The 27,797-nt window shown below is 39.4% G+C and overlaps 1 protein-coding gene across 4 annotated transcripts in view; it reads left to right on the top strand.

Annotated features, from left to right (window-relative positions):
• DST (dystonin) overlaps window positions 1-27,797 on the top strand; it is a 286,945-nt gene that overhangs the window by 88,051 nt on the left and 171,097 nt on the right. For all 4 annotated transcript variants that reach the window (XM_062489748.1, XM_062489751.1, XM_062489750.1 and 1 more), the window contains 4 exons: window positions 1,088-1,149; window positions 18,207-18,296; window positions 21,096-21,173; window positions 23,550-23,642. In XM_062489748.1, coding sequence (XP_062345732.1) covers window positions 1,088-1,149; window positions 18,207-18,296; window positions 21,096-21,173; window positions 23,550-23,642 — 323 coding nt within the window. The remainder of the gene's footprint in view (window positions 1-1,087; window positions 1,150-18,206; window positions 18,297-21,095; window positions 21,174-23,549; window positions 23,643-27,797) is intronic.

Here is a 27,797-nt window from a genome sequence, read left to right as displayed (position 1 = left end):
ATCACACCAGAGACTGGAAAGTCCTCGAAAGATCTTTTGTGAATTTATTGTTATATTTGACCAACCTGAAAACCATATTTTTTAATGTAGACTACAGGATCTGGTTCAGTCTTTTAGTGATGGCAGTGGGTACATAGGGATCTTGTTTTGCTACCTGAGCCACACTGTAAATAGCCTGAGTCAGTGAAACAGCTGCAGTCGTGTCTTACAGGGCAGAAGGGCTCTTGCTATTTTAGGCTTGCACAGGTGGTCCCAGTCATGATGCATTGTGACTCTTGCTCTGGGGAGCTCTGGGAAGATGACCAGGCTCTGTAGCAGTTGTACTGGCTGTGGCCCTGCTCAAGTAGCTGGAGATAAGTCTTTTGCTGGGGTGGTGGTTAGAATTTCTCCAGAGTGGCTCGACAGAATACATGCATATGTTCTCTACCCTTAAGTGGGATGCTTTCTTACCCCCAGTCTATTGCTTTTGTTATTTCTCCACAGCATTTTGTGGACAATCATTGATGCTAACTACCGTGCCAGGGAACAAACTGCTGGCAGTGGCTGGGTCCCATATCTGGGTTAGTGGACATCCCTGTTTATTTTGTAGGGAGAGTCCTTTCCCTGACTGAAGCTGTAACTCCTCCTTTTGTGTTCAAACAAGGGTGCTATTCCAGTTGAAAAGCATAATGATTGAAAAAGTTGGCTTCCATATCACAACCAATTTTCTGTTGCCTAATACATTAGTAATAATGAGTAGCATTTCAAGCTCTTAAAAATTTGTCGTGACCTTTTCAGTACATTTTGAGTACCAGTTCTAGGCACTTCTAGGCAGTTAGATTTTTATTAGCAGATTACTGTAATACCTGAGGAGCTGTTGCCATGGAGGAACTCACCTGGAATGTCAAGAAACTTTTTTGTATCATGCTGTGATGTACTGAAAAAAAACCCTATTTCTGTGCTATTATTTTGATTAGACATTTTGGAGCTTTTGCAGGCTATTCTGTTTTTAAAATTTATTAGAAAATGAATTTTATAAGGTCTTCATAAAAAAATCTGCATCATTTGTAGAGCTGTTAAAACATCTGTTTTTCCTTTTTGCCTCTAGATGAGCGTGACAAAGTACAAAAGAAGACATTCACAAAATGGATAAATCAGCATCTCATGAAGGTCAGTTGTTATTTCTGTCATGTCTGGATGACTGATTGCTACAGCAGTGATTGTATCTTTTACTGCATGTTTGATTTCAGGATGCAGCTATGTTACATATAAGGAAAATCTTAAATTGTGAGGTTTATGCACGTGCTTTGTCTTTGAGGAGTGATGGGGGAGTTGAAATGCTGCCCAAGGTGATCTAATTGAGTACTTGAATTTTAAATTGAAATGCGTCAAAATTGATTTCTTTCTGTAAGGCTTGGCTCATTTCTGGAATTAGTGTGTCATAGCTGTAGTACCACTGCTAAGGCAAATGAAGAAAAAAATATTTGAAGTACCACACTGAGGAGAGGGGAATGACCTTGAGAGAGAGAGATCTCCAGATCATCCTGTGGTATCGGTATGCTGCTCATGGATTAGAAATGAAGGCTTTTCAGGGGCAAAAGTCACTTTTCAATATCTTTCTTTTGAATAGCAGTGAACTTTGCTTCAGGGACAGAGCATATTATTTTAACAACAAGTTAAAAGATTTTAGTTGATGGAGAGCTAAAAGCTGTGATTTCACCTTTACTGCATGGCCTTTCAGCTTTAAATTTAATCTGCTGTTTCGGTGCCAGCTGTCTAGCCTAGACATCTCTCTGGAGAAACAGATTGTATAATTACTTGACATAACTTCCTTTGATATTTCCCCCCCACTCCGAGGCTGAATTAATGTAAGAGTCACATTAAATAAAAATGTATCTGCAAACTGTCAGACTTGAGATTTAATCAACGAATGCAATGTTCAAATACTGTTGAAATGATCTTGTATTCATGTTTATAGAAAATTAGAGTTTCTTTAGGGACCAGCTTCATTATTTCTCTCTTTCTTGTGTTGCTGTTGTGGACGTTTGAGAAATATTTGACTCTGAAACGAAAGATAAGTTCTACAGGGATGTGGATGTATAAAACTATCTTTTTTGTTTTATGTCTCTTAAAATTTTGAAACATATGTAGCTCTTGGAAGTGGTGTGATGTGGGAATCTAACCAGGCTCGGAACTGAAGTTGGACTCAATTTTGTCTTTTGCAAGAGACTTCTCTTGCAGAGGGGTCTTTTGGCCCTTCTCACCATGACTGAGCCATCAGGAGTGGTCCTGCCATCAGCCTCTGTGCAGCATACACCCCTTGTGTGGGCAGGGTGAGTCTGGAGTCACAGAGCTGCCCATGCCAATAGCTTTTCCTTTGTGAATTTGTTAGACCCAGGGGGAACATGCTGTATCTAGAAACAGCTGCTCCAGGCACCTCTTCTGTACAGAAGATTCCTCCTTGTATTCCTGAAACATCCATTGGCCCCATCCAAGTGGCCCCATGTCCCTGCAGAAGTCTTTTACTTGCTCATGAGAAAAGCCAAAAGGCAGTTCTCCAGCCTTCCTTTTCTGGATTTTATCTCATGTTTATAACATAAGAAATGTATCCATTGTAGAATATTTCAGAGAAATTAGATTTGAAGGAAAAAAAAAATATCCAGGAAGGTTGCCAGTACTCTGGCAGTAAAATGCAATATCCAATTTAACCATCAGGCATTTCTTCATCTAATTGAGGATAATTGTTGTCATGTTTATAGGGGCTACTCATGTTTGTGTATTAAAGAAGCATTTTAAAATCCAGCTTTAGTACTCTGTTGGATGTGGAAAAGCCTATCTGAAGCTTTTTGGAGAGTAATCCTTTAATATGAGTTGAAAATAATGCCTTATTTTCAGAAGAGCAGTGTACTGAAAATGGTATTTCTATACAACTTCATTTTACATGTTTCTAAAACATGCGCAGTCATCATTGCCATGATGTCAACCTGTTGGGAGTAGCTTAAAAAAGATTTAGACTCTAAAACCATAAGGAAATGAGGGTAAAGATTTCACTCTAAATCCTTTTTCATTGCTTGCCAAGGTCAATGGCCTTAGGCGTTCATTTTCAAATAGTTCTGGGTTGGATATTTGCAGAGGAATAGATACAGGTAGATGAGATGGGGTGTATTGACTGTGTTGCTGGCCTTGATTTTGGTCTCAGATTGCTCACTTTAGAATTCAATTTAAGTGTTGCTAGTTCACACAAATATAGTTTGACTATAGCTCTTCCATTGGCTTTGAATTTGTGTAGCAACTCAACTTCTGGAAATAGTCTGAAAGCAGGTGCTGATACAGTTGTCAGATTTCTGTTCTTAGACATTGTTTCTAGAACAGTGACTTGTGTGGAAATTAAAATCAATCTTTCAGATGTTCTCTACCTAAAGATGTAAGGGCATATTTAGAAAACATTATATTGTGGGGGTTACATGGAAAAATAGTGCAGTAAATGAGTGCATTTCTAGCAGAGACAGTGGACCTTTCCTAGTCAATGCACTGACTTGAACTTGAGCCCTCAGTTTCAGCTACAAATACCTTGTTTCAGACAAACCAAGATGGGAATTGTCTCCTATCAGGCATTGCAATAATTTAATTTGAGCTGGTTACCCAGACTCCTCTAGTAGATAGCTGAGGGAGCAGACCCTTTTAAATGTCTCTTCACTAAGACGTCTACCTAAGGAGAAGATGAACTTTGTCCTAGAAATGCTTTTGCTCCACTGACTGTAAAAGGAAGTCGGTGTGCTTTGTCTGTCCATGTGTAGGGTTCAACAAGCAGCTGAAAAGATGGTAACAAAAATTATGAGAGATCTTGGGAAAGACCAGACCATGAATCTGGACATGACCCCACTATGGGCATGGGGATGGATCACATTTTAATTTAGTCTTTTTTTCCCCTCCTATTTGTGTTCTTTTCTTTCTTTCTCCTGTTTCTTTTTTGCCCCCTGATATTTTTTCTCTTTTTCTTTTCTCATCTATTTTCACGTTTTCCTTTCTTTAGTGCTTTCCTTACTCATTCTAATTAAACTATTCTGCAGTCATTGAGAAAGTCCCGAATTTTCACGTTTTTGTAGCAGTGCATCCAAGAGGTTTTATTCTAAGTCAGCAACAATGATGCTTTTACAAGTTCCCATCTTTTGTTGGGGAATGGCATGGAAGCCTACTGTCACTTTCCTAATTAAGTTCTATATTTATGGGATTTACTCAGTAATCACAAAGATGGCTGATAAATATTTACCCTTGTGCTGTCTGTTGCCCATATCTAGTTGCATTAGATTTAAAATGTGTAAGTGCATAATATTTAAAATTCAGTGTTAGTCCCTTGTCAGCTTAGTTGAGTAGTAAAGCATGTTGTGTGCTTTGCTAAAATAGAAACGTAGTCATTGCAGAAATATTTCCTGCTCATGTTCTTGAGATACCTAGTTCTTGACAGGGGCGTAATGTGTTATTTGCAAAATTCAGCTGTTTAAGTTATCTTTGAATTCCACAGTTTAAGGTCAAGTGGACTGTCACTACATTTTTTTTTTTAATGCTGAAATTTTTCTTCTGAATTGATAACAGATTTTCTGAGGACTGATTGGAGCTTTAGACTTGCTAAGGCTAGTGCTTGCTGTCTGATGGTGTGGCTCCAGTCTAAATGTTATCTTTTATGTATTGTTGACATACAGACTGGAGAGGTGAGATATTGGACTTTAGACTTGCCTGCTGCTGTGGTGTGAGCTTCCAGGGAGAACTCACATGCCAGTGTAGTGTGGTTAGGGGGTAAAAATCTCCTCCCTTATATAAAGCAGCCTCTGCTTCCAGCAAGTGTTTAATTCTGCTGCTGTAAAAATAGGATGTTAAATCTTACTAGAGCTGTAAGTAACCCTTGATGTGACAAGAACAGGTAAATTTGTGGCTGCAGGTTTTATTCTAGTGTAGTGTTCTTATGGTCCTAAAGTGACCAAGGAGAAACCCAGCTTCCATGAAAGCCCAGAAATTCTTCCGGACATCCTTTGAATTTGAAATCCCAAAACTTAAGCAAATAGTGAGGCAAGTGTGAATCACAGATGGAGGATGAGATAAAAGTCAGAAAATAAAAGAAGCTGTTGATGAAAACAGAATAAAAGCAGATAAATTCCTGTTTGTTGATTTTATTTTTCAAATAATTTTTTTTTCTATTGCCAGGTCTTAGTCCTGAGTAAATGGGCTATTTTGAAATCTTTTGTTTCTTTATCAGAAATTTTGATGAACAGAAAATAGAACTAGAGGCAAGGCAAGCAGAGACTGGCAAGTGATATAGTGAACACCCAGGTATCTTCTCTTCAAGGGAAGTTGTTTCTTCCTTTTCATGGAAGATAGTTGTAGAGAGCCTCTTAATTGGCCTCCTGGCAACGCTCTGGGTGCCTGGGCAGCTCCCTGGAGAGGGAGCCCAGCCACCTGATGCCACCCAGTGTGGGTTGGGTTTTAGTACCCTTGGCTGACCAGACCTTGGGAGAAACAAGCTGCTGATGGGAGCAATGGGCAGCATCCTTTCACAGACATTAGTTGCTCCAAAAGTCACTTTAAAAGGTGTTATTAACCAGAAGGCTTTTGTAAGTAACAGGACAAAATGCTTTTGGAAACTGTTTTAAAAGCCCAATGCTCAAAACCATGTACTGTGTTGCAGTGGTAGTGCATTAACAGAAAGAGAGCAGCTTTTTGTTATGCAAAGAACAAATGAATAATTCAGGATAGAAACCTGAAGTTATTGATTCCTGTGTGTCCTTCAGGCAGCACACAGTTTGCAAATGGCCTCTTAGGTCGATTGCTTTGTGAAATGTTCAGGTGTGACCTTAATGGCAGCGGAATCACTATTCCTGATAGAGCATGGTCATTCCTTGCTAAAAGCTGGCACTTTACTGACACTAGTGGTTGTCATTTTAAATAGCCCTTCTCTCATTATCTTATTTTTATTCCCATGCAGTTAAAATGTAATTTAAATTCCCCACCTCTGCTTTTAGAAATGAGTACTTTGTAGCTCTACATTGGTATTTAAATGATAAGGTAGCTGGTGTTAGTCTAATGGTAGTAGCTTTTAAAAAAATTCTCAATTTAACGCCTTTTGATTTTGAAACACACTCAGAAAAAGCTGCTTTTTTATCCCTTCTGTTAAATAAAATAAGACTGATTCCTTGCTGTGCTGGTGCATCTAAATGAGCTTTGTATGCATTCTTCCCTGTTAATTCAGACAGCTGCTGCAAAATGAGTTGGGTGCAACTTCCATAAATTTCCACTTCAATGTGATTCCCAGCTTCCTTTAGGCATTGGATGCAGCTAAAGTATTAGTATTTCCTCTTCTATTTTAGAATTCAATTGTTTAACTATGCCTACTGTCTTACGAGTGGACACAAGAATATTGCAGTTTTTCTCCTAAAAATTTTTGCTGTTGTATTTTCGAGACTAATTCTAAAAGGTCTTTTTAAAAAGTGCTTTTTCTTTGAGACTTACTCCTAAAAAAATAATTAAAAATAGCTCTTGAAGAACATAATCAATTAATGGTGTACAGGACTTTTTGCCATTTTCCCTGGAAGTATGTGCAGCTGTAGTTTATTCATTGTGCACAATTTTTTATCAAAAATTCCCCACTTGGAGCTAAACCACACTGCTTATAATCTGTAGCTCTTTGCAAAGCAGTTTAGCAAGCAAACTGGGGACGTTTTTGGTGTTTAATCAAAGTTTAGATGAGGGAATAAAGTAACCAGGAAACAGCAAGGAAAAGCAGTGACAAATGCCACAAGTTAAAGCTGCAAAAGAGGAGGAAATTGTACAAAGTTTTAAAGGCTAATGATGAATTGCATTGCAAAAATCTCTCTGCCAGCAAGCAAATAAATAAATAAATGAATTCAAGTCAATAAAAACTGTGCCACAGATTTTAAGTTTATTTGATCCTCTTTAATGCATTCAGACTTCATGACTAATTGCGAACGGGAAAGAGAATAACTCAAACCAGTAAATTAAATATGCACGTAATATAGGATAGCTTGAGCACACTGATATTTTTATGTCATGCAACCCTATTGAACCAGTTGAGCACATGCTTTCATGTGTGTTTTTTTCTTTAAAAAATTGGTTTATATAGGTGCTCTTATATGAAGGAATGAGTATAAGGAGAACTAAGTCTGTCATGCAGACTGCACAATGAATCGAACCACTAGAATCAATATGCTTCCTATTATAGACTTAATATATTAATGTATTAATTCATTCTCTTTTTGTTCAGTCCATTGTTTGCAATTAGCTTTCAGCATGGATTTTATTTAATATCGTTTATTCCTTGAAGATTGCAAAAATAAAATTCTAGCATTTGCAATTAAGTGTTGAGTTTTTAATTAATTGTTAAATTATGCATGGATTTATTTTTATCTAGATATACTTTTGATGTATCTGTATCTAATAATAACTTCTATATCAGTTTAGAAGTACTTGGGCTTGATCTAGCTCCCTTTGGGCTAATATAACTCTACCATTGGCTCCAGTGGGAGCAGTTTTTGCCCCAGTATGTAGACTCCAGACAGTGAGCAACTTCAAACATTTTATCACAAACATTACCTAAATATTTTGTTCTACAGCAGTATTTCACATACTCTGGAAAGTGAGGCTTGCCTTGAGACAGTGAAGATGTGTGACTGCATGAGGACCTACGAAGGCATCAGAATAAGCATGTGTTTTGTGTAGGGAAATGTACTCTCTGCTAAAGGCATTTATGGTGCTTTGAACAGGGACACTGAAAAGTAATCACAGTGTTCAGAATGATCCTCTACTTAGAATACCTCGCTTTTAATTGGAATAATATTTTTTCAGCCAACCTTAGTACTTTTTACCTGCTTCAGGCATGTTTGGAGCGTATTGCCTTTGGTGAGGGATAAATTTTGAGCTGAGCTTAATGTTATTATCATTACACTTGCATAGTTTAAACAATTCCTCCCTGGTAAGCTACACTTGGCAACATGTAGTGGAGGCCAGGAATGGTGAGGGCAAGTTGGAAACACTAAGGGTTTCCTTTGTGATGAGAACTGGGTGTACTGAAACACTGTGGCATGTCTCTGGCCAAAAACAAAAGAGGAAAAAAAAGGCAGTAATGCTGCTGCTGGTTGGAGGCATTGAGCTGGATCAAGGAAATCGATGGTGGATTTTTGGTCACTGACTTAGCATTGGACAGAGAGACCTGTGTAGTGATGGGGAAAATAATTTATCCTCATAATTCACAGAGGGACAATGTGGGACTCTGCATTTGAACACCTACAAAGGAGTCCTCAGTAGCTTACGTAAGAAAGGCATTTCTGTGGCACAGCTCCTCCCCAAGCAGGTGTGCCAACCACACTTGCTGTTCTGTTCCCTGCCTGCTGCAGGAGTTGTGGTGGCTGTCTCTGGTGTGAACAAGTTTTGAGAGTGAAATGCTAGCCAGAGAGACCTTCAGCCTGCCAGATTCATAAAGTCACTATCAAAGCTGCCTAGTTAGATAGGTCTGGACTGGCTGGGAGGGACTGCTTCAAAATTTTAAAAAAGGAAGGTAATTTGGAAGCGGGTGGTTGCTTTGAAAACCAAGACTGGGGATTTACAAAGAGGGAAATGAGACGTGAAAGCAAGATAATGAAATGGAGAAAGCAATAGGTAGGGTCTCCTGGGGAAGTGATACAGGAGAGGCAGAAATGCAGGAGAGCTGGCAGTTGTTGAAGGTGTTTGTGTAAGAGGCACAAAGGCAGGCTACAGTAAGACAGAGCAGATAGGAGACATTGTATAGAAAATACTGCTGCTTTCAAGGTGTGTGAAATACACAGGAGCTGTACAAGAAGTGGAAATAAGGGCAGCAGGACTAAAGGCTTGTATAAAAGAGTTAATACAGCAAGGTGGGGTGAAATCAGAGAACAAGGGCTGAATGAACTGATGTGACATAGAAGATTGGAGGAGAAAGGCTCTGTGATTATGGCAGAGTATGAAGAGAAAAGAAGTATGGATATATTACCAAGGAATAGAAGAAAATAGTTTTGACCAACGTGGAGATATCAGAGTTACTCTGGTCTCTTTGTTCTTTGCTGAATTGACAAAATATGTTTTAATAAGATGTGGGTGAAATTCAGAAAAGGAAACGGCAGATTGAAGAATATTTGGTAAGTTACATTTTCTTGTCACACAGCTATATTTATCCAACAGTTAGTAACTAACTGGTTTGTAACATTTTATCATTCTATTAAAGAATTCAGAGGAGAGGGGGGACTTCTAGAAGGCCACAATTACAATTAGCAAAAGACCTCTCTCCCAAGGAGAAGAATGAGGAGTTACGGACCTTGCAGCAGGGTAATGTCTCTCCTTGGAGAGACTGTGGAATATCTGGTCTTTGAAAGCAGGCGGACAAAGGGGAAGCAGTGCAAATGGTATGTCTATACTTTTTTATATGCTACCACATTTAGTCTCATTAGCAGATTAATGTCACAAAATTTGAATGAAAGGGCAAGAGCCTGCTGGGGTATTTGCATTAATAATGGCTGCAACTGCAGCTGGAACTGGTGCTGGGATAGAGCCAGTGCCACTGGCGCTGTCAGGTGCTGCAGCAGCATCATCTGGCTCTGGGAGGCAACACCCGTGAGCAAGGACCTTCCACCAAGAGGGAGCATCCCAGTGCCTGCTGCCCTCACTGTGCCTCTTCCTCAAGTGATGTTTCCAGCTCTGACTTTGCCTTTGTAGGTCAAGGTACACCTGTTTCTCTCCGGGTGTACATCTCTCTGGCTCCAGCCTTTTGTCATACCAGCAACAACTATCATTCTTGCCCTGCCACAAACCTTACAGGGTTCATTGCCTGCCCTGGGCTGTGCTGGCTTATGCCCAGGGAGCTCCAGGAGCTACACACGAGCTCTTCAAACTGCCTGTGGGCAGCGTGGTGCTTAGGAGACAAGGAGACAGCTTGTAATTCTGCCTTCTCATAGACACACTTGGGGGCTCCTGGCTGTGGAACTGTCTGGCTGAAGAACTTCTGATCTTTGTGTGGACAAGAGGTTGTAGCCATCTCTAACAAAGTAGTAAGAAGATAAGTTTTCTTGGGAGATCAAGGGCAGGTTGTGATAATTTGAGTTTGTTTAGTCTGAAACTAAGAAGACTGAAGGGTGACATGAGTATGTAAAAAGTGTTTATGCAGAGGCTGGTGAACCCATGATTTCTGAGGTCAGACTTTAGGGGAAGGGACAACAAGAACATAAGTTGATTTTACAGAAGATTTAGTGAAGAAAAATGTCCCTCTCTGTAAAGCCAAGTGAGTGTTGTCAAACACTGAAGCACTTCTACTCCGTTTTACATTTCCTTCATTTGGATTTTCAAGAATAAATTAGACAAACATCTCTAGTGTTTTCTAGCCAAACTGCATGGGACTGAGTGAGGTGATCGATTCAGTCCTTTTTAACCTTACACTTTTATTATTCTCTGACAGCCTTGTAAGGCACAACTCTTCTTTAGGGTAGTATTATTCAGTTTTTGAGCCTTGAAGTTGATTACTGCCCAATTCCTTAGCGAAGCTTATATTTTTATTACTTAGTGATTTCAATCTGCATTAATTGCATTTGCATCAATCTGCTACAGTTCCAGTGCAAATGCCTCCTTTCAGATGGTTGCCATGTGAAGTGAAGCTTGTTGATATTTGCTTTATATTCTTTGTTAATTGTTTATCACATTTATACCTTTGTAAATAAAATACGTTTAAAAGGGGAGAACAGATGTCACAAGCGAGGCTTTAAGCTGGTTGCAAGTCACACTTTGTTTGATTTTAGGTGTTTCTGATATTTATAAATGTCTTTACTCTTATACACAAAAAACATCAGAACAAAGTTTACTGGTTTGAAGAAAAAAATCTAAAACTATTGCAATGGGGCAAAAGAGAGGAGAGATGGATATGTTGTGCCTTGAAATCACAACTGGTGCAGGAAGTGTTGTTGGCTGGGAATATTAGTGGAGTGACATGGAACCTCATATGATATGCCTCACGTGGCATTCAGCCCCTCACGTTCTCTTAGAGCTATCCACAAAATGAAGGTTAATTCAGTGTAGTAGATTCTAAAACTTGCTGGACAACTCCGTGACTTTATATTTTAAAACTTTAAATTGTAGCAGTGATTGAGTAGATATCCACTGTATGCTAGTAAAAACACATTTCTGCTTGTGAATCTGCAGGGGCTCCACTGAGGTGGATTTGCTGATCCCAGTATGCAAATTTACAAGCTGACAGCCAAGACTGTGCCAAGGATGATAGCAGAGAGGGTAGTGCTGTGATAATAAGTGAGTGAAGTGGGACCTGGGGGAATACCCTGAGTGGTTGGACCAGTGTTGGTTGGAGGAAACCTTCCAGCCCATTCCTCAGAATGTTGAGATGTGTCCAGTTCTGGGCTCTCCAGTACAAGAAAGAGATGGAGCTCCTGGAGCAAGTTCAACAGAGGGCAAAAAAGGTAATTTAGGGACTGGAGCATTTATCTTGCAAGGAAAGGTGGAGGGAACTGGGCCTGTTGAGCCTCAAGAAAATATGACTCAGAGGGAATTAATGAATGTGTATGAGTACCTAAAGGATGGGTGTCAAGGAGATGGACCAGGCTCTTCTCAGTGGTGCCAAGTAATAGGACAAGAGGCAATGGACAGAAACTGAAGCACAGGAACATCCACCTGAATATGAGGAAGAACTTGTATTGAGTATTAACTTGAGTAGCAAAAGCAGTGGATGACTGAGTTGTCTGGGAGAAATGTGAAGGTTACTGCGGGGAAAAAAAAGTCACTGATTTGAGATATGAGAAGAGGCTGTTAGGGGTATGGAACACAGAAAGCATATTATATTTGTCATGATAACAGAGTGTAAAGCATTGGCCGGATGAAAGTGAAGGATGAATCCAAGGATGCAATCAAGGATGAATCTTCTGCTAGAAAACATCTGTTATAAACAAGGATCAGAGGTGTTTAACTCACTCTGTAAAGGAGACTTGTTTAAATGTGCCTTAATAAAATCATAAAGGAATTTTACAAAATTAAATAACATTAGCTACTATTTGTGAGAATTAATATCCAGAAACGTATTCAAACAGAAAAATTACTCCTGAGTATGATATAAAGAACTGCTTATTTTCTGTGAACCACAATAATTGTTTCCTGCAGAGTGGATAATCAGGCTGTCCAGCAAAAGAAAAGAGTGAAAATGAGTTTCAGAACCACTAAAACTCACCTAAAACTGGATTTGCCAGGCTCTGCTTGCAAGGGAGCAGGAAGACAGAAGGGACCTGGCAGGAGTGTGTGTGCCAGCTCACCACCAGTCTGGCTGGCAGGGTGTCCAGCACCTCCTGCAGCCTCTGCCCTGCCAGGTCCTGCTCCCATCCTCCTAACCGAGAGTAAATCCTCCTCGTTAAACCTGCGTGCTTATTTATTTTTAACAGAACGAGTGAAGTTTCGTATGGGATTCAGAACAAAATAAGGATTGTGAGCAGGGTGTGTGTTTGGAGTTTGGGTTTTTTCCCAGCAATAAGTTTTGTGTTTAGAGCAGGGTGACCTGGGGAGGCTGTCAGTGTGCATGGCAGTCTGCACGGAGCTTTGGCTCTCCCTGCTCTCTTGGCGTGGCACCGAGCTGGCCATGGAGCCCAGCTCAGCACCTCTCTGCCCCATGGAGGGGGAGATAACCTGGGGGGAATGGGCCTGCCCTGTGCTGAGCCATACTCATCCTTCACATGGGACAGTGTGAATAGTCTCTAGAGTGAAGTAAATACGCTTGAAGATGTTTGGAGGAAAGTCTGCAACTTCCTTGGCAGATCAGTCACGTGGGAATGTTTTGACAAATCTCATATTTTGACAATTACATGCTTCATGGATCTTGTTACAGACTGCTCAAGATTTTAGAGTGTTCCTCATAAATCATGCTGCATGTGTCAGGCTAGTAAATCTTTTTTTTTGTACACAAATACAAATTTTTATATTAGAGGTTTTCTTTATTCTTATGGCATAAGTTTATTTGTTATCATGCATTTAGAATTGCCACTGTGGTTTCTTAATTTTTAAAGGTGGAAGGGCTAAAATATGCAAGTTCTCAAAACTTTCAGAAAACTGTTTCCCCCATAAGTATAGTTTTTAATTAAAATTCTCCTTTAAAAACAAGCTTAAGTATGTTCTTAGGAAGCTGAAACATTAAGGAAACATCAGGGTGTCAGGATCTCAACAGCAGCCACAGGGGTTTTTCAGCTCTTTGAATGCTGATGGCATTTGCTGAGGAGCACTGTAGTCATAGGTGCTCTTAACTATTTTTCTATTATCTTGGTGAAAATTGTTTTACTGTTAGTGAAGTGAGTCAGAGTTCTAAGAGATCTTTCTTCCACGGGCATTTACTCAGATTCTTAAAGAATCAGTTTGAAGTTTTTTGTGAAACTCACAGTGGCCTTGTGCCAGCTGTCATTTGGACTTGTGTGACCTCAGTGGTAATTAAGGCCTGACCCCTTTTTTTTTTTATCCCCCTAAACACACCTCTTACCTCAAAAGTTCCAGCTTTTGAGCCTTTTCCCATTTCCTTTGAAAAATCAGTAATGCTTTATGTCTGAGCTGGGCGTTTAATTAACTTTGCAAGTTAACTGAAGCAAGGAGAGCAGCACTTGAAAAAGACTTTCCCGGGCAATGTGGTCTGAACAGCCTCAGTTGGTTCTGTAATATTATAATTGTTGATAACTCCTGGGTAGTGACACTGATTTTATGAAAGCTTGACAACTGAACTTGAGTTATTCAAAATAAGTATGGTTCAGATTTGATTCTAATTTTGCTGGCTCTGGAAAACATAAGAAAAGATCTTATTTGGCATGTTCTCACAGTAATAAGTTCAGCTTAATTATGATATAGGAGGGGAGACTTCCGATGTTTTTAAGGCAGATATTTGATTATAGTAGTCTGCTTTCCTGACCTTGTAAAAAAGGGGTAATTTTGCAAGTAAGTGAGCACAAAACTCTGCCTTGTTCCCAAATCATGCAGGTTGCTAGGGCCACAGTGATTACCTCACCTGCCTCAGGGATTTCCTGGTGGCCTCCAGTATGTGGCCATTACTTTGAGTTGTTCCTGCTTGATCTGATTATGTTCTCTCTTCTGTCTCTTTTGCCTCTTCTCTAGATTTTGCAGCATATTAGTGTTAGTTTCTGCTTCTTCACATGTTTTTTTCAGTTGAGAATGTACTCTGTACATTTTAGGTGCTGGTCTGGAACATGCTACATACTAACAGGAAACTCTGAGGGATCTATGTTTATGCTGGGTGTGCACTCACTGTATACACAGAAAGGGGCACAACCTTGTGTTTTCCTGCCATATTTACTTCTAATTAAGAAAAAAGGGTGTGATTCTTCTTTGTTTCAGTAGAATCATCATACAATCCTAGAACAGTTTGGGTTGGAAGGGGCTTTAAAATCACAGAATCATAGAATAAGCTGAATTGGAAAGGACCTACAAAGATCATCCAGTCCAGCTCCCAGTTTTGTGGAGCACCATCCTAAAGAATCACACCGTGTGCCTGAGAGTGTTGCCCAAACACTTCTGGAGCTCTGTCAGGCTTGGTGCTGTGCCAACTTCCCTGGGTAGCCAGCATCTTACCATCCTTTGGATGAAGAACCTTTTTTTAATACCCAGCCTAAACCTCCCCTGACACAACTTGAGGGGCATCTCTGGGAAATCTGTTGCAATGTTTCACCACCCTCACAGTAAATTTTATTTTCCTTTTATCTGATTTAAGTCTACTTTCTTTTAAATTAAAACTCTTAACACCCTGTCCTGTTGCAACGGGCAATAGGACCTACCTACTGTGAGGCAGGTATGGCAGTGTTAGAGAGTCACCTGTGCCTCTCCTGTCCATCCTTGTCAAGATTGAGCTGGTTTTGTTTGCAGGAGCAGAAGTGACAGTCCTTCCCCTTCTCTCATATAACTATAAGCAGCCATTAGTGTGTAAAACTATAGATTTTGCTTTAGAATCAAGACAACTAATATCAATAAAAATGGTAAGAGTAGGTTTTCTGTGGAAGATGGGTTGTTTTCTGCTGTGACTGATGGCAAAACCAGACATCACTGTGGGCAAATTTGGTTCACTAAGCATTGGCATCTAGGAATGCTTGAAGTGTGTAAGGGTGTTCAGTACCGACATCTGTGGGGGACTGGCCAGCAGGACTAGGCAAGCATTAGTCCTTCTGGAGCAAGTGGCATAGCCCCTAAACATCAACCAGCCCTTTATTAGGTATGTGACCTGGCAGCTGAATCCAGCTCTTCTTTCTCTGTTGGGGTGGGAAGAAGAGCCAGGCAGACTGCTGCAGGTAGTGGTGATGGGTGTTGGGATTCCAGCTCACAGAGGAGTAGAACAAGCCTGGTGGACCATGGAATTTTATAGGAGAAGCACAACATCATGGGGGTGCGATATTTTGGAAGTGACAGACATCTTCTTGGTCTTCATCTCTCAAGTGTCTAGGGGTCTAGTGCTGAGGTCTGGGGTCAGGATTCAAGCTTTGTCACTGCTACAGTATTAAAAGTTGTTTTTTACTGGTGGTGGGGCAGAGATTCCCCAAGGCACTAGGCTGCAAAGCATAGACTTGCTGGAAAAGGTTGATATGAAAATATCTGGTGCTTAGTCAAGGAGAATGGAACTTTCCTTACCACAAACATCAAAGTATACATGCTTTAAGATGAAGATCAGAAGATGAATCACTTCTGAAACAGTGCCTTACATTCACAGTCTCCTTTCACTGGTGAAGCCATTTTGCTTTTCTTGTTTAAGGTTTGTCAGATGTACCTCAGCCACTCAGTGTTTCCCGCGTCTTCCTTAAAGAATCTCTTCTCATGCCCAAATTATCAAATCTGCCACACTCACGTGGGTATATTGCATAAAGTTGCCCGAGGCAGCAGGTAACCTACTTTTCATGTGAACCTTGTAAAATTTTAGGCTGATAATTCTGTGATTTTACTGAAAAGCTACAAGAACTGTTGTGAAATTCAGTGGGCTCAGTAGATCCCACACATGTGTCCAGGTGACCCCATCTGCATCTAGTATCTGTGGTACTATGTGTTTTGAAGGAGGCTGAATGTGGCAGTAAACAGCAAGGAAATATTTACATTTGTTTCTTGTAAGTTAAAAGAATTCATTATATGTGTTGAGAGAAAAGTTGCCCAAGTGATAGTTGAGAGAGGTGATTTTTCAAGCTTTTGCTGAAGTGTCAGTGTAGGATCTCTTGAGGACTACAAGATGCTCCTTTTGGAAGAAGTCATCTGATGCTTTGAGTGAACATACTTGCTCACATCATTTGCCCAAACACAGGATTTTACATGCACATCTGCTGCTCAGAGTATTGGAAAAAATCCCTTATTATGTTGCCCTGTACCAGGATGACTGGCACAGTATGTACTGAATAATTAATCCTCACAATAACTGGCAGCCAGTGGCAGAACTGAGACAGATGCATGAGGTGTACTGATGGTTTTCCTGTTTTGACAGCTCTGTGCCAGTTTTTTCATATCCAGTGTGAGTTCATCTCTGAAGTGTCCATGATTTCTAGAAAGATAAACTGGGGAAGATGGTTGCCTTTGTAATACTTAGGAAAAACCTCATAGCATAAGAAACAAACACAAGGTTAACAAATGTGTGCTGTGAGAGACAGAGTAGGATAACAAAATTACCTTGCATCTAATGGATAAAAAAACATGGAGAACAGAAATAATGGTATTTTCTCACCCCACAATTCAGATACTTGCACATTGGGCAAATCCCCTGAGTTCTATGTTGAAAAGAGTGTGGGTGCTGATTTGGTGCTGCACAAACAGTTCTTTAACTGTGCTGGTGTGGTGTCTTTGAGATGCACACCACATTCCCCTGTCCTTAACCTTTTGTCCTCCTGTGTCTCTGGCCACCAGGCTGCCAGCCTGCACTGTAGATCTGTTCTGGCTGGGGATTCTCCTTTCCAAAGAGAAGTGGAAAGTGATGTGTCCTGGGTGGTAGGGCAGGCAGCCCTCTCACAGGGTTTTGTCATATACTTACCTGCTTTTAACAGAAACACTTTACCACTCAGTTTGATATTATTTTTATATCCAAAGAACTATATGTGGGTTGAAAATTAAAGATTCTTATGCTTCTCATCCTTTAAGCATTTATTATATCTTGTATCAGGGATATCAATTATTTATATGGCTTCCCTTTTCTGTCCTTTCACCAGAGATGTAGTAGGAGAACACTTGTTCTTTTTCTTTATTCAATTTAGGAGTATTTCAGTATTATCAGAGAAATTTATTCTTAGATTTTTTTGCATTAATTGATTACAGGATTAATAAACCTAGCTAAAATTAGAATGATACAATTTTGTGTGTGTATGTGAGGGTGTAAAGCTTGTATATACATATTAGACTATTGGATTGCAACTTGGCTGTGTATCTGGAATTTGTGTAAACACGTTGGAAAATATATCTTTTAATTCCTCATGGAACAATCTTCTAGATGACTTGTTCTGGCTAGTCTTCAGCACAAGCATAAATATGTTCTGATGCTACTCTTAATTAAGATGATGGTGCTTGTGAAAACAGTTTGCAGGGTAATTTCATGCGTAAAAATTGTAGCAAGAAAACTTGAACTAAAAAGCATTTATGAAGCTAATCTTAGGTATGGAGACATTTATGCAAAAGGATGAATCTCAAAATTCCCCCCAAAAGTGTGGCACACCGAGTTGTTGTATTAAGTTGAAGATCTGGGTCGATTCTTGTTGCCTTCCTCACACACATATGTTGGACATATGGGATATAGGACAGAGTGTGTCTCATAGATCTCATATTGGAAGTACAACTTATCTCTAGCAGAGGTGAGGAAGAAGAAAATTTCTAATGTTGTATTTTATCCTAAGCTTAGGAAGTTTCCGATCTGGTGGTTCAACAGGAACACCAGGGAGCTGACATTAAACTGTAGCTGGAAAACCTTCAACCTCTGCCCTAGCAAGTCAAAAATCTCTGATCCTGAAAGATTGGGTCCTTTGTGCATGTGCACACACAGATGTGAATTTTGTCTATTACAATTAATTTGCATTTGTAAATTTGTCATGAAAGTGAAGAAATTAAAAAAAGCAACGCTGATGTGTAGCTGAGGTTTATCTGTATTTTTAAAGATACATATTAAAATGAATGTGAATTCTCAGGTATCTTGTATTTATTTTTTCCATTTAATTGTGCAGGTTCGAAAGCATGTGAATGACCTATATGAAGACCTAAGAGATGGACATAATTTAATCTCACTTCTAGAAGTCCTTTCTGGAGACACCTTGGTAAGCTTTTAAATCATAATACAGTGGTTTCAGATTGTTAATTAAGCATTTTCTCTGTTAACTCCTTGTGTATTGACTGCTGTAGATTTCCTTGCTATTTTCTGTAATCTGTGACCTGATACCAAAGACACAAGTTGTATTTCTGTTGGTAAATATGCTGGTGTGAATTCTGTGGGGGTGTGCAATCTGTTCTCTTCTTTTCTTGTGATTAGTGAGACTTCCTTTCTTAATAGGGTAATGCACTATTTCTTCTTTCCTTTTCTTTCTGATTTTTGTTTTAACAAGTATTGGATGCTTAATATCTTTTTGCATTTAAGGGAGTAACTTACAAATAACAAGGATCAAATGTCCCTGAATTTGTCTAACACGCTCAGGTGTCATTTCCTTTCTTTGTGAGCATTACTTCCCTTGCTTGGTATTTGTTCTCTTCATTATGTTCTTCTTTTCATGCTCTTCTTTTCATTTGTGGTCTGTCTTGTGTTTTTGCTGTCCTGTCTCCTGTCTGTTGTATTCATTAGCCAAGAGAGCGAGATTTTTTGAAGACCTTACGGTTGGTGAGTTCAACAGAAGCATGCGCAAATGAACAGCATGAGGATGTGGAGGATGAGGATAAGGGGGTAGGTGCCGACCCCCATAACTGTACTAATGCAGTGTTTGAAGTGTGGTGTCTGCTAATGCAAGTTCTTAGTTTGGTGTGCTGCAGTAGTGGGATGTAGAAAGGACAAAAGAACTTCTGTTGATAAACCAGGATATGTGTGTTTATAGTGGAGGTATGGTAAAGACAAATTTTTATTCAGTCTTTTTTGTGAACAGCTAAAATGCGAATGTTCAAGGTTTCTATTTGTTGTCTTTGAACTGTACAAAACCATGTTGTAAATGTATACTGGAGAACCCTATCAAAAAGCTATATAATAATTTTTTAAAATAATAGGGAAATACCATAATTCAGTTAAACTAAGACTTCTTTTTTAACTTGCAAACAATATTGTCCATATATCAGTAATTTAGACAAAGACTTGAAGGTACTTCTTAGTGAAACAAATGGCAAAAAATTGGTTTGTCTTAATTAGAAGTACCATTTTACTATGTGCATGGTGTGTATGCCATAATATTGGGTAATATCTTGAAATAAGGTAATTCAGTGTGCAGATCTGCTTGCTAGAATTGACCATATGTAGCAGTGATTTTTATCAAAGCAGGAAGATTAGAAGTTAAATGACAGTTTTGTGTTGTGGCTACTAAAAATACAGAGAGTTTCCAGGGGGTTTATCTTTCTTGCAACAAATGATGAGTTATGGATTCTCTGTATTTTGCCCATCCAGAAGGGAAATATCTACTCATAAAGTGTAAACTGTTGGGTGCTTGCTAGTCCAAATGAACTGTTTCATACCTCTGTAGACCTTGCATTTTGGCATTTGCTGAAACAACCTGCTGTCATAGGGCCTGACTGCCTCCCTGGCTTCCGTGTGTTGTGCTGCAGTTGTGATTTCAGTGGGATTTGTGTGCTTTTTTTTTCCTGGAGTGCAGCATAAATCAGAAATGCTGCATTGTTTTATAAAAGAAATATTTCCCCTCTGAGATGCAAACTGTGTATTTTGGGTTTTACTGTACCTTCCTGGCTTTGGAAAACCAAGTTCCAGGTCTGTAGTCCTTCATTCCATCCATGGAAGCTAACTTGAGATAGCAAGGGCTGTAATGCTTGATCCTGAGTTATTGGTATGAAAAGCAAGGGGCTAAATAGAGGATTCTGTAATGGAAGTTAAAATTCTTTTTTGTTTCAGTTTATGCTTCTTATTCAACTTTGTTTTCCTATGTTTCTTTTTGGCAAGCATCTGATACTCCATGGGGGAAAAAAGGCAGTTGAGGAAGGCTTGGGCTTATCTGTGTGTTTCACAGTGATTGTCTGAGGAAATGCTCATATTCATGGCTGATTCCTAGCAATTATAGTCTCCTTCAGTTTATTGCTGTGAAAGTTTGTGAAAAATCTGAAGTAAGGAAGAATAGAAGGACTTGAATATGATGTTGATGGTATAAATTTAACTGCTTTCCCGTGCTGATCTGTGACAGCTAAGTATGTGTTTTCTGTGTGATTCTTCTTCTTGGTGATTTTACACTAACTGCATGCAGTTTAGCCATGTTTCCATTAACATACTGCTCATTTTTATTTTACAGTTTCTTTTTGATAGTTCTGACTTTGCTTTGAAGGGAGTGACTTCTTAGTTCTTTTCACGCTTTAAAGTTTTCTACCCAAGTCAAGAGTTTAAACTTACACTCCAGGACTGTTTATGTTGTATTATTCTGTTTGGAGGAAGATACTATCTTTGTAGTTGGTTTAAACAAATGTGTATAGATATCATAATGATTATGCAGTCATACCATTAAGCCATGAAGTTCCATACAGAGGTAAGCTTTTCCATCTCAAAGATTACCAGAAGAATATAAAGGTCCATGACATTACTTATGTTTTGTTTGCTTAATACACTGTATATATTTTATAATAATGTATTCCAGTTTGGTTTTCTGTAGGTAGTAACCCTCTTGGCCTTAATAGTACTTTACAGGGAACACCTATCAGCCTGCATGGATCAAAGTTGCAGCTGGGGCCACTGATCTCTCTTGCCATCCACTGTACTAAAAAATAACTGCAATTAAAATAAATAGTTAAAGCACACTTTTCCACCAAAGGTATTGACTTTATTAAAGCTGTAGTGCTGCAAATGTTCTACATGGTATATTTAAATTAGACTGTTTGTTCTTTTGTTTGATGAGAGTCTGACAACTAATGTCTTCCACTTGTAGCCCCGAGAAAAAGGTCGGATGCGTTTTCACAGACTGCAGAATGTCCAAATTGCACTTGACTATTTGAAAAAACGCCAGGTATGATGAAAATAATAATAATAATAAAATTTTTATGAAAATGTTGTCACCTATAGCTAAAAAGTGACAAAATTGTCCTGCTTTGTCTCTTGTGCATGTTGTCTAACAGCTGCTTGTGTAGGCTCAGCTTTATGGCATGCTTGAGATGGTTAAGGGAGATGTGGGAAAGGTGGTTTTACACTACCCTTCCCTGAGCAATAACAACACATTCCATGTACTATGCTATTAAAGAGGAGAAAATTATGGGTGATATCCTTAGGAGTTGCTATAGTAAATTTAACTGTCTTTCATGATGGCCAGACCCTAGCTGGTATGCAGTTTAGTTCACAATATAATTTTTAGTGCAGATGCCAATTCAAAACTCTTATAATGTTGTATGGGAATTCCTTGTTTTGATTGCATTTGTTTGGGGGAAACTTTATCAAACTTTGATCCTGATTAAAGCAAAACTGGTCTTTTTAGACCAATTAGAGAGACATCAGAGACATTTGGGTACTGGAAGATTCAGGCTTAATTTCACTTGTATCTCCTTTTAGCCAGACACTTGAAATCCACACTGTTGCATTTTTGCTGCTCTGAATTTCTTTCCACTTTTCAGTGTCTTTCAAATGCATACAGAAGTCTTGATTTCTCCCTTTACAAAATGGCAACTTAAAAAAAATCCAAAACATGGAAGAGAAAACTGTTCCTCCCTATCCATCCCATCCCAATGAATTGACATTGAAAATCTACTTTGTGATTGGTTGATTTAAAAAAGCAATTAAATTGGTTTTGCTACTTCACAGGTTCCAGAGAATATGAGGTAGCAAACCCTAAGCAGATACTTAGTTTTGTTATGAAACCAGATGTCATTTTGCAGTTTGAAACTTCAAATTTGCCTTTCGGGTCAGTGAATAGTACATGTGCACTGAGAACAAAATCCTCCTTTGCTGAGTTCAAAGCAAGCTTTTCCTGTTAACCTAAGTTAGCCACTGAACAAGTACACTACAAAGTAAATGAATGGTTACTTGGCTGTCACAATAGCATTTTTATGCAGCAGAAACTCAGGATTTGTGCTGCACCATGCTTTATTTATGCATGGCAGACCATGCGTATTGAAATGCAGGAGGTGTAGAGCTGTGTCATCCTCATGTTTGTGAACGTGTATGTGCTGCTGTTGATTGTGATTCTGAGGATTTTTGGGCTCTCTTTAGCCTTGCAGCTTTGTGAAGATGGCTGTATTCTACCATACAAAATGTTTGTATGGCTTTGTTCTTGGCAAATTATCAGTGGAGCTTGCAGTTGATTAAAATTTCAGCCCTCTAGTAGGTGTTTCTAAACCATATTTAGAAGTTAACAGGCTCAGTTTGGCTGTGTAACCTCCAAGTACCATGCTTTCTTGTGATTGTAGGGAAGAGAGAGTCTACATATTGATAATTTTGAAGCCTGACTTGAGAAATAAACAAACAAAAAACTGTGGAATACACTGTCTTTCTTGAAGAGAGTGTGGTTTGGCACTTCTTTCCCCTCCAAGTTGTTAAGATTGTATCTGCAGATCAAAAGAAGGAGATGCCTTTGCTTGTTCAGTTGATAACAGGGTATATGTTGAAAAGCATGTGCATGAAACTTTACTAATGTAAGCTAAAAGCATAATGTCTTTTAGCTGAGTCATCTTTAACTGTTAGGCTATATGGATGCATAATACATATAGAGGAATTAAATATATTAATAAAATCAGACAAAAAGCTGGAATTATTGAAGTCAATTATGCAGGTGAGTTTATGGGAGTGTAATAACTGCAGCTCTTGTTTTATTCCTATTAACCATTTTTTATAGCACTATGAATGAGTACAGCATCAGAAACTATAATATTGTCTTTTTTAAGCCATTGTTTACTGAAATGTGATACTAAATTCGTAGTTTTATCAAGCCAGACCTGTGTCTTAGCAGGCCAGTTCTGCTGCTGAATCCTTGTTTAACTACAGGAAAGCAGTGTGATGTGGAAGAACGGCAGCGATAACTTCCCAGTGTCAGCATTGTCCTGGGACTGATACAGCAGCTACAGATCATTATATTCATGTTATCCTGCCCTGCTCTGTTGTGTCTTCCCCTTTTGACAGGGCTGAGGCAAAGGGTATTTGGCATGGGAAGCAGATCTGCCAGCCTAGTGACAGCTGAGGAATTTCCTAATCCCGGTGTGAGTGGGAGAGGGCAATTCCTGGCAAGCCACTTGCGGGCAGAATGCAATTCCTTTCTGCTTTTGAGAATTAAAAAAACCCAGCAGAGTAGGCTCAGGAAACAAGTAGTGCATCCTTTAAAGTCATGCCTGTGTAATGCAGTATGTATTTGTGGCATATTTATTTCAATTTTGCCTGTATTTTCTTTCTATGATGGCAGGTGAAACTAGTTAACATCAGAAATGATGATATAACTGATGGGAATCCCAAATTGACTTTGGGGTTGATATGGACCATAATTTTGCACTTTCAGGTAAGCCTAGTTTTGCTTGACTGTATGTTTTTGGTCAGATTCTTGCAGAGTGGTGAGGAATGTTGACTTAGACAGGACTCCATAGATTTTATATCTTCTCTAATGTGTTTCTGAAGGTTTTGATAATGTATCTTGTTTCATGGTGTAAACTGAATCTCAAGATTTTATTTGCTAATTTCCTGTCTTCGAAGTGAGAGTAAAATAGCTTCAGTTGTGAACATCATTAAAGACAGTAATTGATCTATTCCTTCCAGCGTTTGGACATATCCTTCTTGTTTTATTCTACAGACTCCTTTTTATGAATATTAAAATATATTAAAAAGTGATTTTTTTTTTTTTTGGTTCAGGATCTGCTGCTATGAGTATTTTAGAAAGCTGCACTCAGCCTCCTCCTATGTCAGCGTTTGTTTCTAGCCCCAGTGATGGTAGCATGGGTCACACTAGGTGGCACTCTGGTTGTTGTACACTGGTGGGATTGTGTACAGTATAATGCACCCTTACAGTGTGTGGTGTTAAATTGCTCCTCAAAAGGAGGCTTGCATAATGGCCCTGGCTGTAGATGATGTAATTCAGATGACAGATAATTCCCCTTTAGTGACTGCAGCATTGTTAGCGATGAACTCCCTGCTGTGCAGGCATTTTAAATGATCAGAAATTTGCAAGATCACACAGAAAAAGCATGATTCACTTAGAAGTATTCCACACTGGATTTATGACTGAGAAGAAGTTTCTTTAAAAACCCAGAAAAACTGCTAGGATCTAATGTGCCCTTCTGCAAATCCTAATGAGGAAAAAAGACATGAATAGGCAGAGTGCACCTCTTAGCTTGGACCAGCACATGGAATAAAGGAGAAGCCACTAGGAAGGATGTGGAGCTCCTTCAGCTCCCCTTGTCATGTCAGTCTTTGCTCCTACATGGTTATACAGAGGAAAAAAAGGGCTGGGTTTAAATATATTTAAGCATGACCTACAGAATTAAGCTGTGATTGAAAGTTGCTCCATTTTAAGAAATAAAGATTATTAACGACTTACTAATAGAAGCTGTTAGTGGAAGTTAAACCTTTACTTGATCTGTATTTTGTTTCTGAACCTGATTATTAGGCTTTTGCAGAATGGAATTATTAGTTTTTCTCATTAGGTGAAGCACAGGACATCTGGAATAATTCTAGGTGCTTGTAGGAAGTGATAGCACTTGTTAGTGCTACCAGTTGTAAAAAATGGATTAAAAGGAAAACCAATTAATCTAAATTACCTTCTTTAGGTGAACTGGTGTGGCAAGGGTTTTCCCCTGTAAGGTAGTCAGCTCCCTATAAAATATGTTGAAGCATTTAAATTGTAGCCAAAACAGACTTCACTATGTCTTAACCTAAGTAACTACTTGTCAAATAACAAATTGCCAACTAAATGTCTGCAAGCACAATTCAGATCTTGCAGATCTTTCAGAGTAGAATATTTCAGCTGGAGGAGAACTACAATGCTCATCTAGTGGCGCTGCCTGACCAACTCAGGGCTGACTGAAAGTTCAAGCATGGTGCTTAGGGCATTCTCCAAATGCATCTTAAACACTGACAGGCTTGGGGCATTACCACCTGTCCAGGAAGCCTGTTCCAATGTCTGGCCACTCTCAAGGAAGAGAAATGCTTCCTGATGTCCAATCTAAACCTCTCCAGCACAGTTTTGATGTATTCCTGTGTGTCCAGTGACTGGATACCAGGGAGAAGAGAATCAGAATGGTTTGGATTGGAAGGGGTCCTTGAGAATCACCTCATTCCACGCCCCTTGCAGGGGGGCAGGGACAGGGGGCAGGGACACCTTCAACAAAACCAGATTGCTCTGAACCCCATCCAACCTGGCCTTGAACACTCCCAGGGATGGGGAATCCTAACAGCTTCCCTGGGATCTGTTCCATGGTCTTTCCAGGCACAGGAAGAGATGGATAGGTTGATAGTTTCCAGCCTTTTCTTCTGTTTCTAAAGATGGGTTCCCTTTTTAAAGAGCTCAGTGCCTCCCTCTAGTTCCCCACAGAGCAGTGAGGTTGCTGCCTCTGACCTGAAGGGAGGCTGAACCTTTCAGCTCCCTTTCTCCAAACTAGACAAACCCAAAGTCCTCAGGTGCTCCGTTTAGGACATGCATTTCATCCCTGCGACCAGCTTTGTTTGTCTCTGGATGTATTCAAGGACCTTCATTCCCTTCTTAAATTGTGGAGACCAGAACTGCACAGAGTTCTCAGAGTGAGGTACCAACACTGAGTACAGCAGGATAATTGCCTGTCCCTACTGGCTGTTTGGGCTGTACTTGATGCCCCCAGTATAGGGTTTGCCATCTTGATGACCTTCTTTTTCAAATTTATATCTTAAAAAATCAGTGAAAAAGTAATTTTAAAGATGACTACTGGTGCTTGACTAAATATTAAGCCTCTTCAATAAATATGAAGTAACTGAAGAACATGATGTTTAAAAAATTATATTCTTTTAGTTACTAATCTCTGCAGTATACCTACAGTGAATACAGCAGGGATTTATAAAGTGGTGTAAGATACATGCCCTGCACATGTGCTTGCATGACATTTCCTCCTATGCCACTTTCTTTGAAGAATATTGCAACTTGGTGTCTTTGTCACCTGTGTATGGCCACTTTGGGCTCAGAATGGGAAGTTCTGAATAATGTACATACTTGGACCTCAAGTTGTTTGTTTTTGTTTTTTTTTCTTCACTTAGATTAAAAATGGAGAAAATCTGAACAGGAAGGTGTACCAGTGGAGTCTTCACCAAGGGGATAAAGCTTTGTGATAATAACTGTGTTTATGCATGGAGTAGTTCCATAGTTATTGGGAAAGTTGTGATTAGATTCAGAAGTTAAGACACCTAAATCCATGTTCTTATGGGGAGCAATGTTCTTATACAGTTGTCTAAATTGTCCTGTTAATCTGATAATTGGAAGGAGAGAGAGGTTTAGTCTATACAGTTAGTACAGCCAAGACAGTGAGTCAACTAACTAGCTACTGGAGGTTCACTCCACTCAACTAAACATAAACATTTGTGTTGGAGATTTGTGAGACACCCATGTGAGAAGCATGACGTGGGTCTTATGGGAAATGCGCTCTCATCTGGGAAGAGACAGATCATCAGGCAGGATAAACTGCTTCTTAAATGGTGATAGATGTGTTTAGCAACAGATTTGAGGCCTGGAGGGCCAGGAAATACAGAGGGTGAGGCTGATGGAGTAATTCAGATCACGTGAAGGAGATGCCTATGGCACCTATAAAGCTATTCACTTGTCCAGCATAGTTGCTATGTGTGTTCTGAGATGGCACTTCATACCCAGTAGCATTTTCAGTGGGAAGCAGGTTTCCTTAGGTGTTGTGGTGTTAATGCTATCTCCATGTGGATATCTCAGGTATTTTAAAGTGTCTCAAATATTCTGGATGGTTAATTGACTTTCTTATCTCTCTGCTTCAGAGTGTGAAACATTGCTGGTGTGATCGAACAACTACTATAGGGCTTTTGATTCAGTCTCCTAAAGACAGGTGGCATTTGAGTGGTGTCTGAGGTGTGCTAGAGTATGCAGGACGTGTGTGGAGTTCTCTGATGAGACACCAGACCTGTGAGAGGTTCATTATCTTCTGGACCTGCAGCTGGGATATTGTAGGATATCTCAAAGAGCTCCAGAAGTCCATGTTGAGGAAACTGAATCCTGCTCCCACTGCATAAAGTGGTCTCTCGAAAACCTAGCCAGTGTGTAAACATGAGTATCTAGACACCTAAGTGGGGGGGGGGTGTCTTTTAACCTGAATTACCCCATAATTTTCCCTACATTTGCAGTAGTTAATTTCTCAGTGTGCATAAGAAGCTGTGTGCTGTGTGATATGACTGGGTCTGCTACACATCAATTATGTGTATTCTAATAACACTGCAATCTGGAAAGCAGTCACAATGCCAGAGATTTTTTTGGCTGTTGTTTGTGGCTTATTGTTTCTCTGAGTCATGGTCCTTATCTGGAGAGTATTATTTACTCAAAATAGAAAATCTCTCGGATTATTGGAATAAATTTAGGAATGATTTAGGGGAAAGATATGATGAAAAAAAAGATAATACACATTTGAGGATTATGTTTCTCTTGCATCTGAATTATATCTATAGATGTTTATGGCTTTGT

This window comes from Cinclus cinclus, chromosome 3 (assembly GCF_963662255.1).
Source record: "Cinclus cinclus chromosome 3, bCinCin1.1, whole genome shotgun sequence".
In the NCBI taxonomy this organism is placed as follows: domain Eukaryota; kingdom Metazoa; phylum Chordata; class Aves; order Passeriformes; family Cinclidae; genus Cinclus; species Cinclus cinclus.
This window is presented reverse-complemented; position numbering and strand designations above follow the sequence as displayed.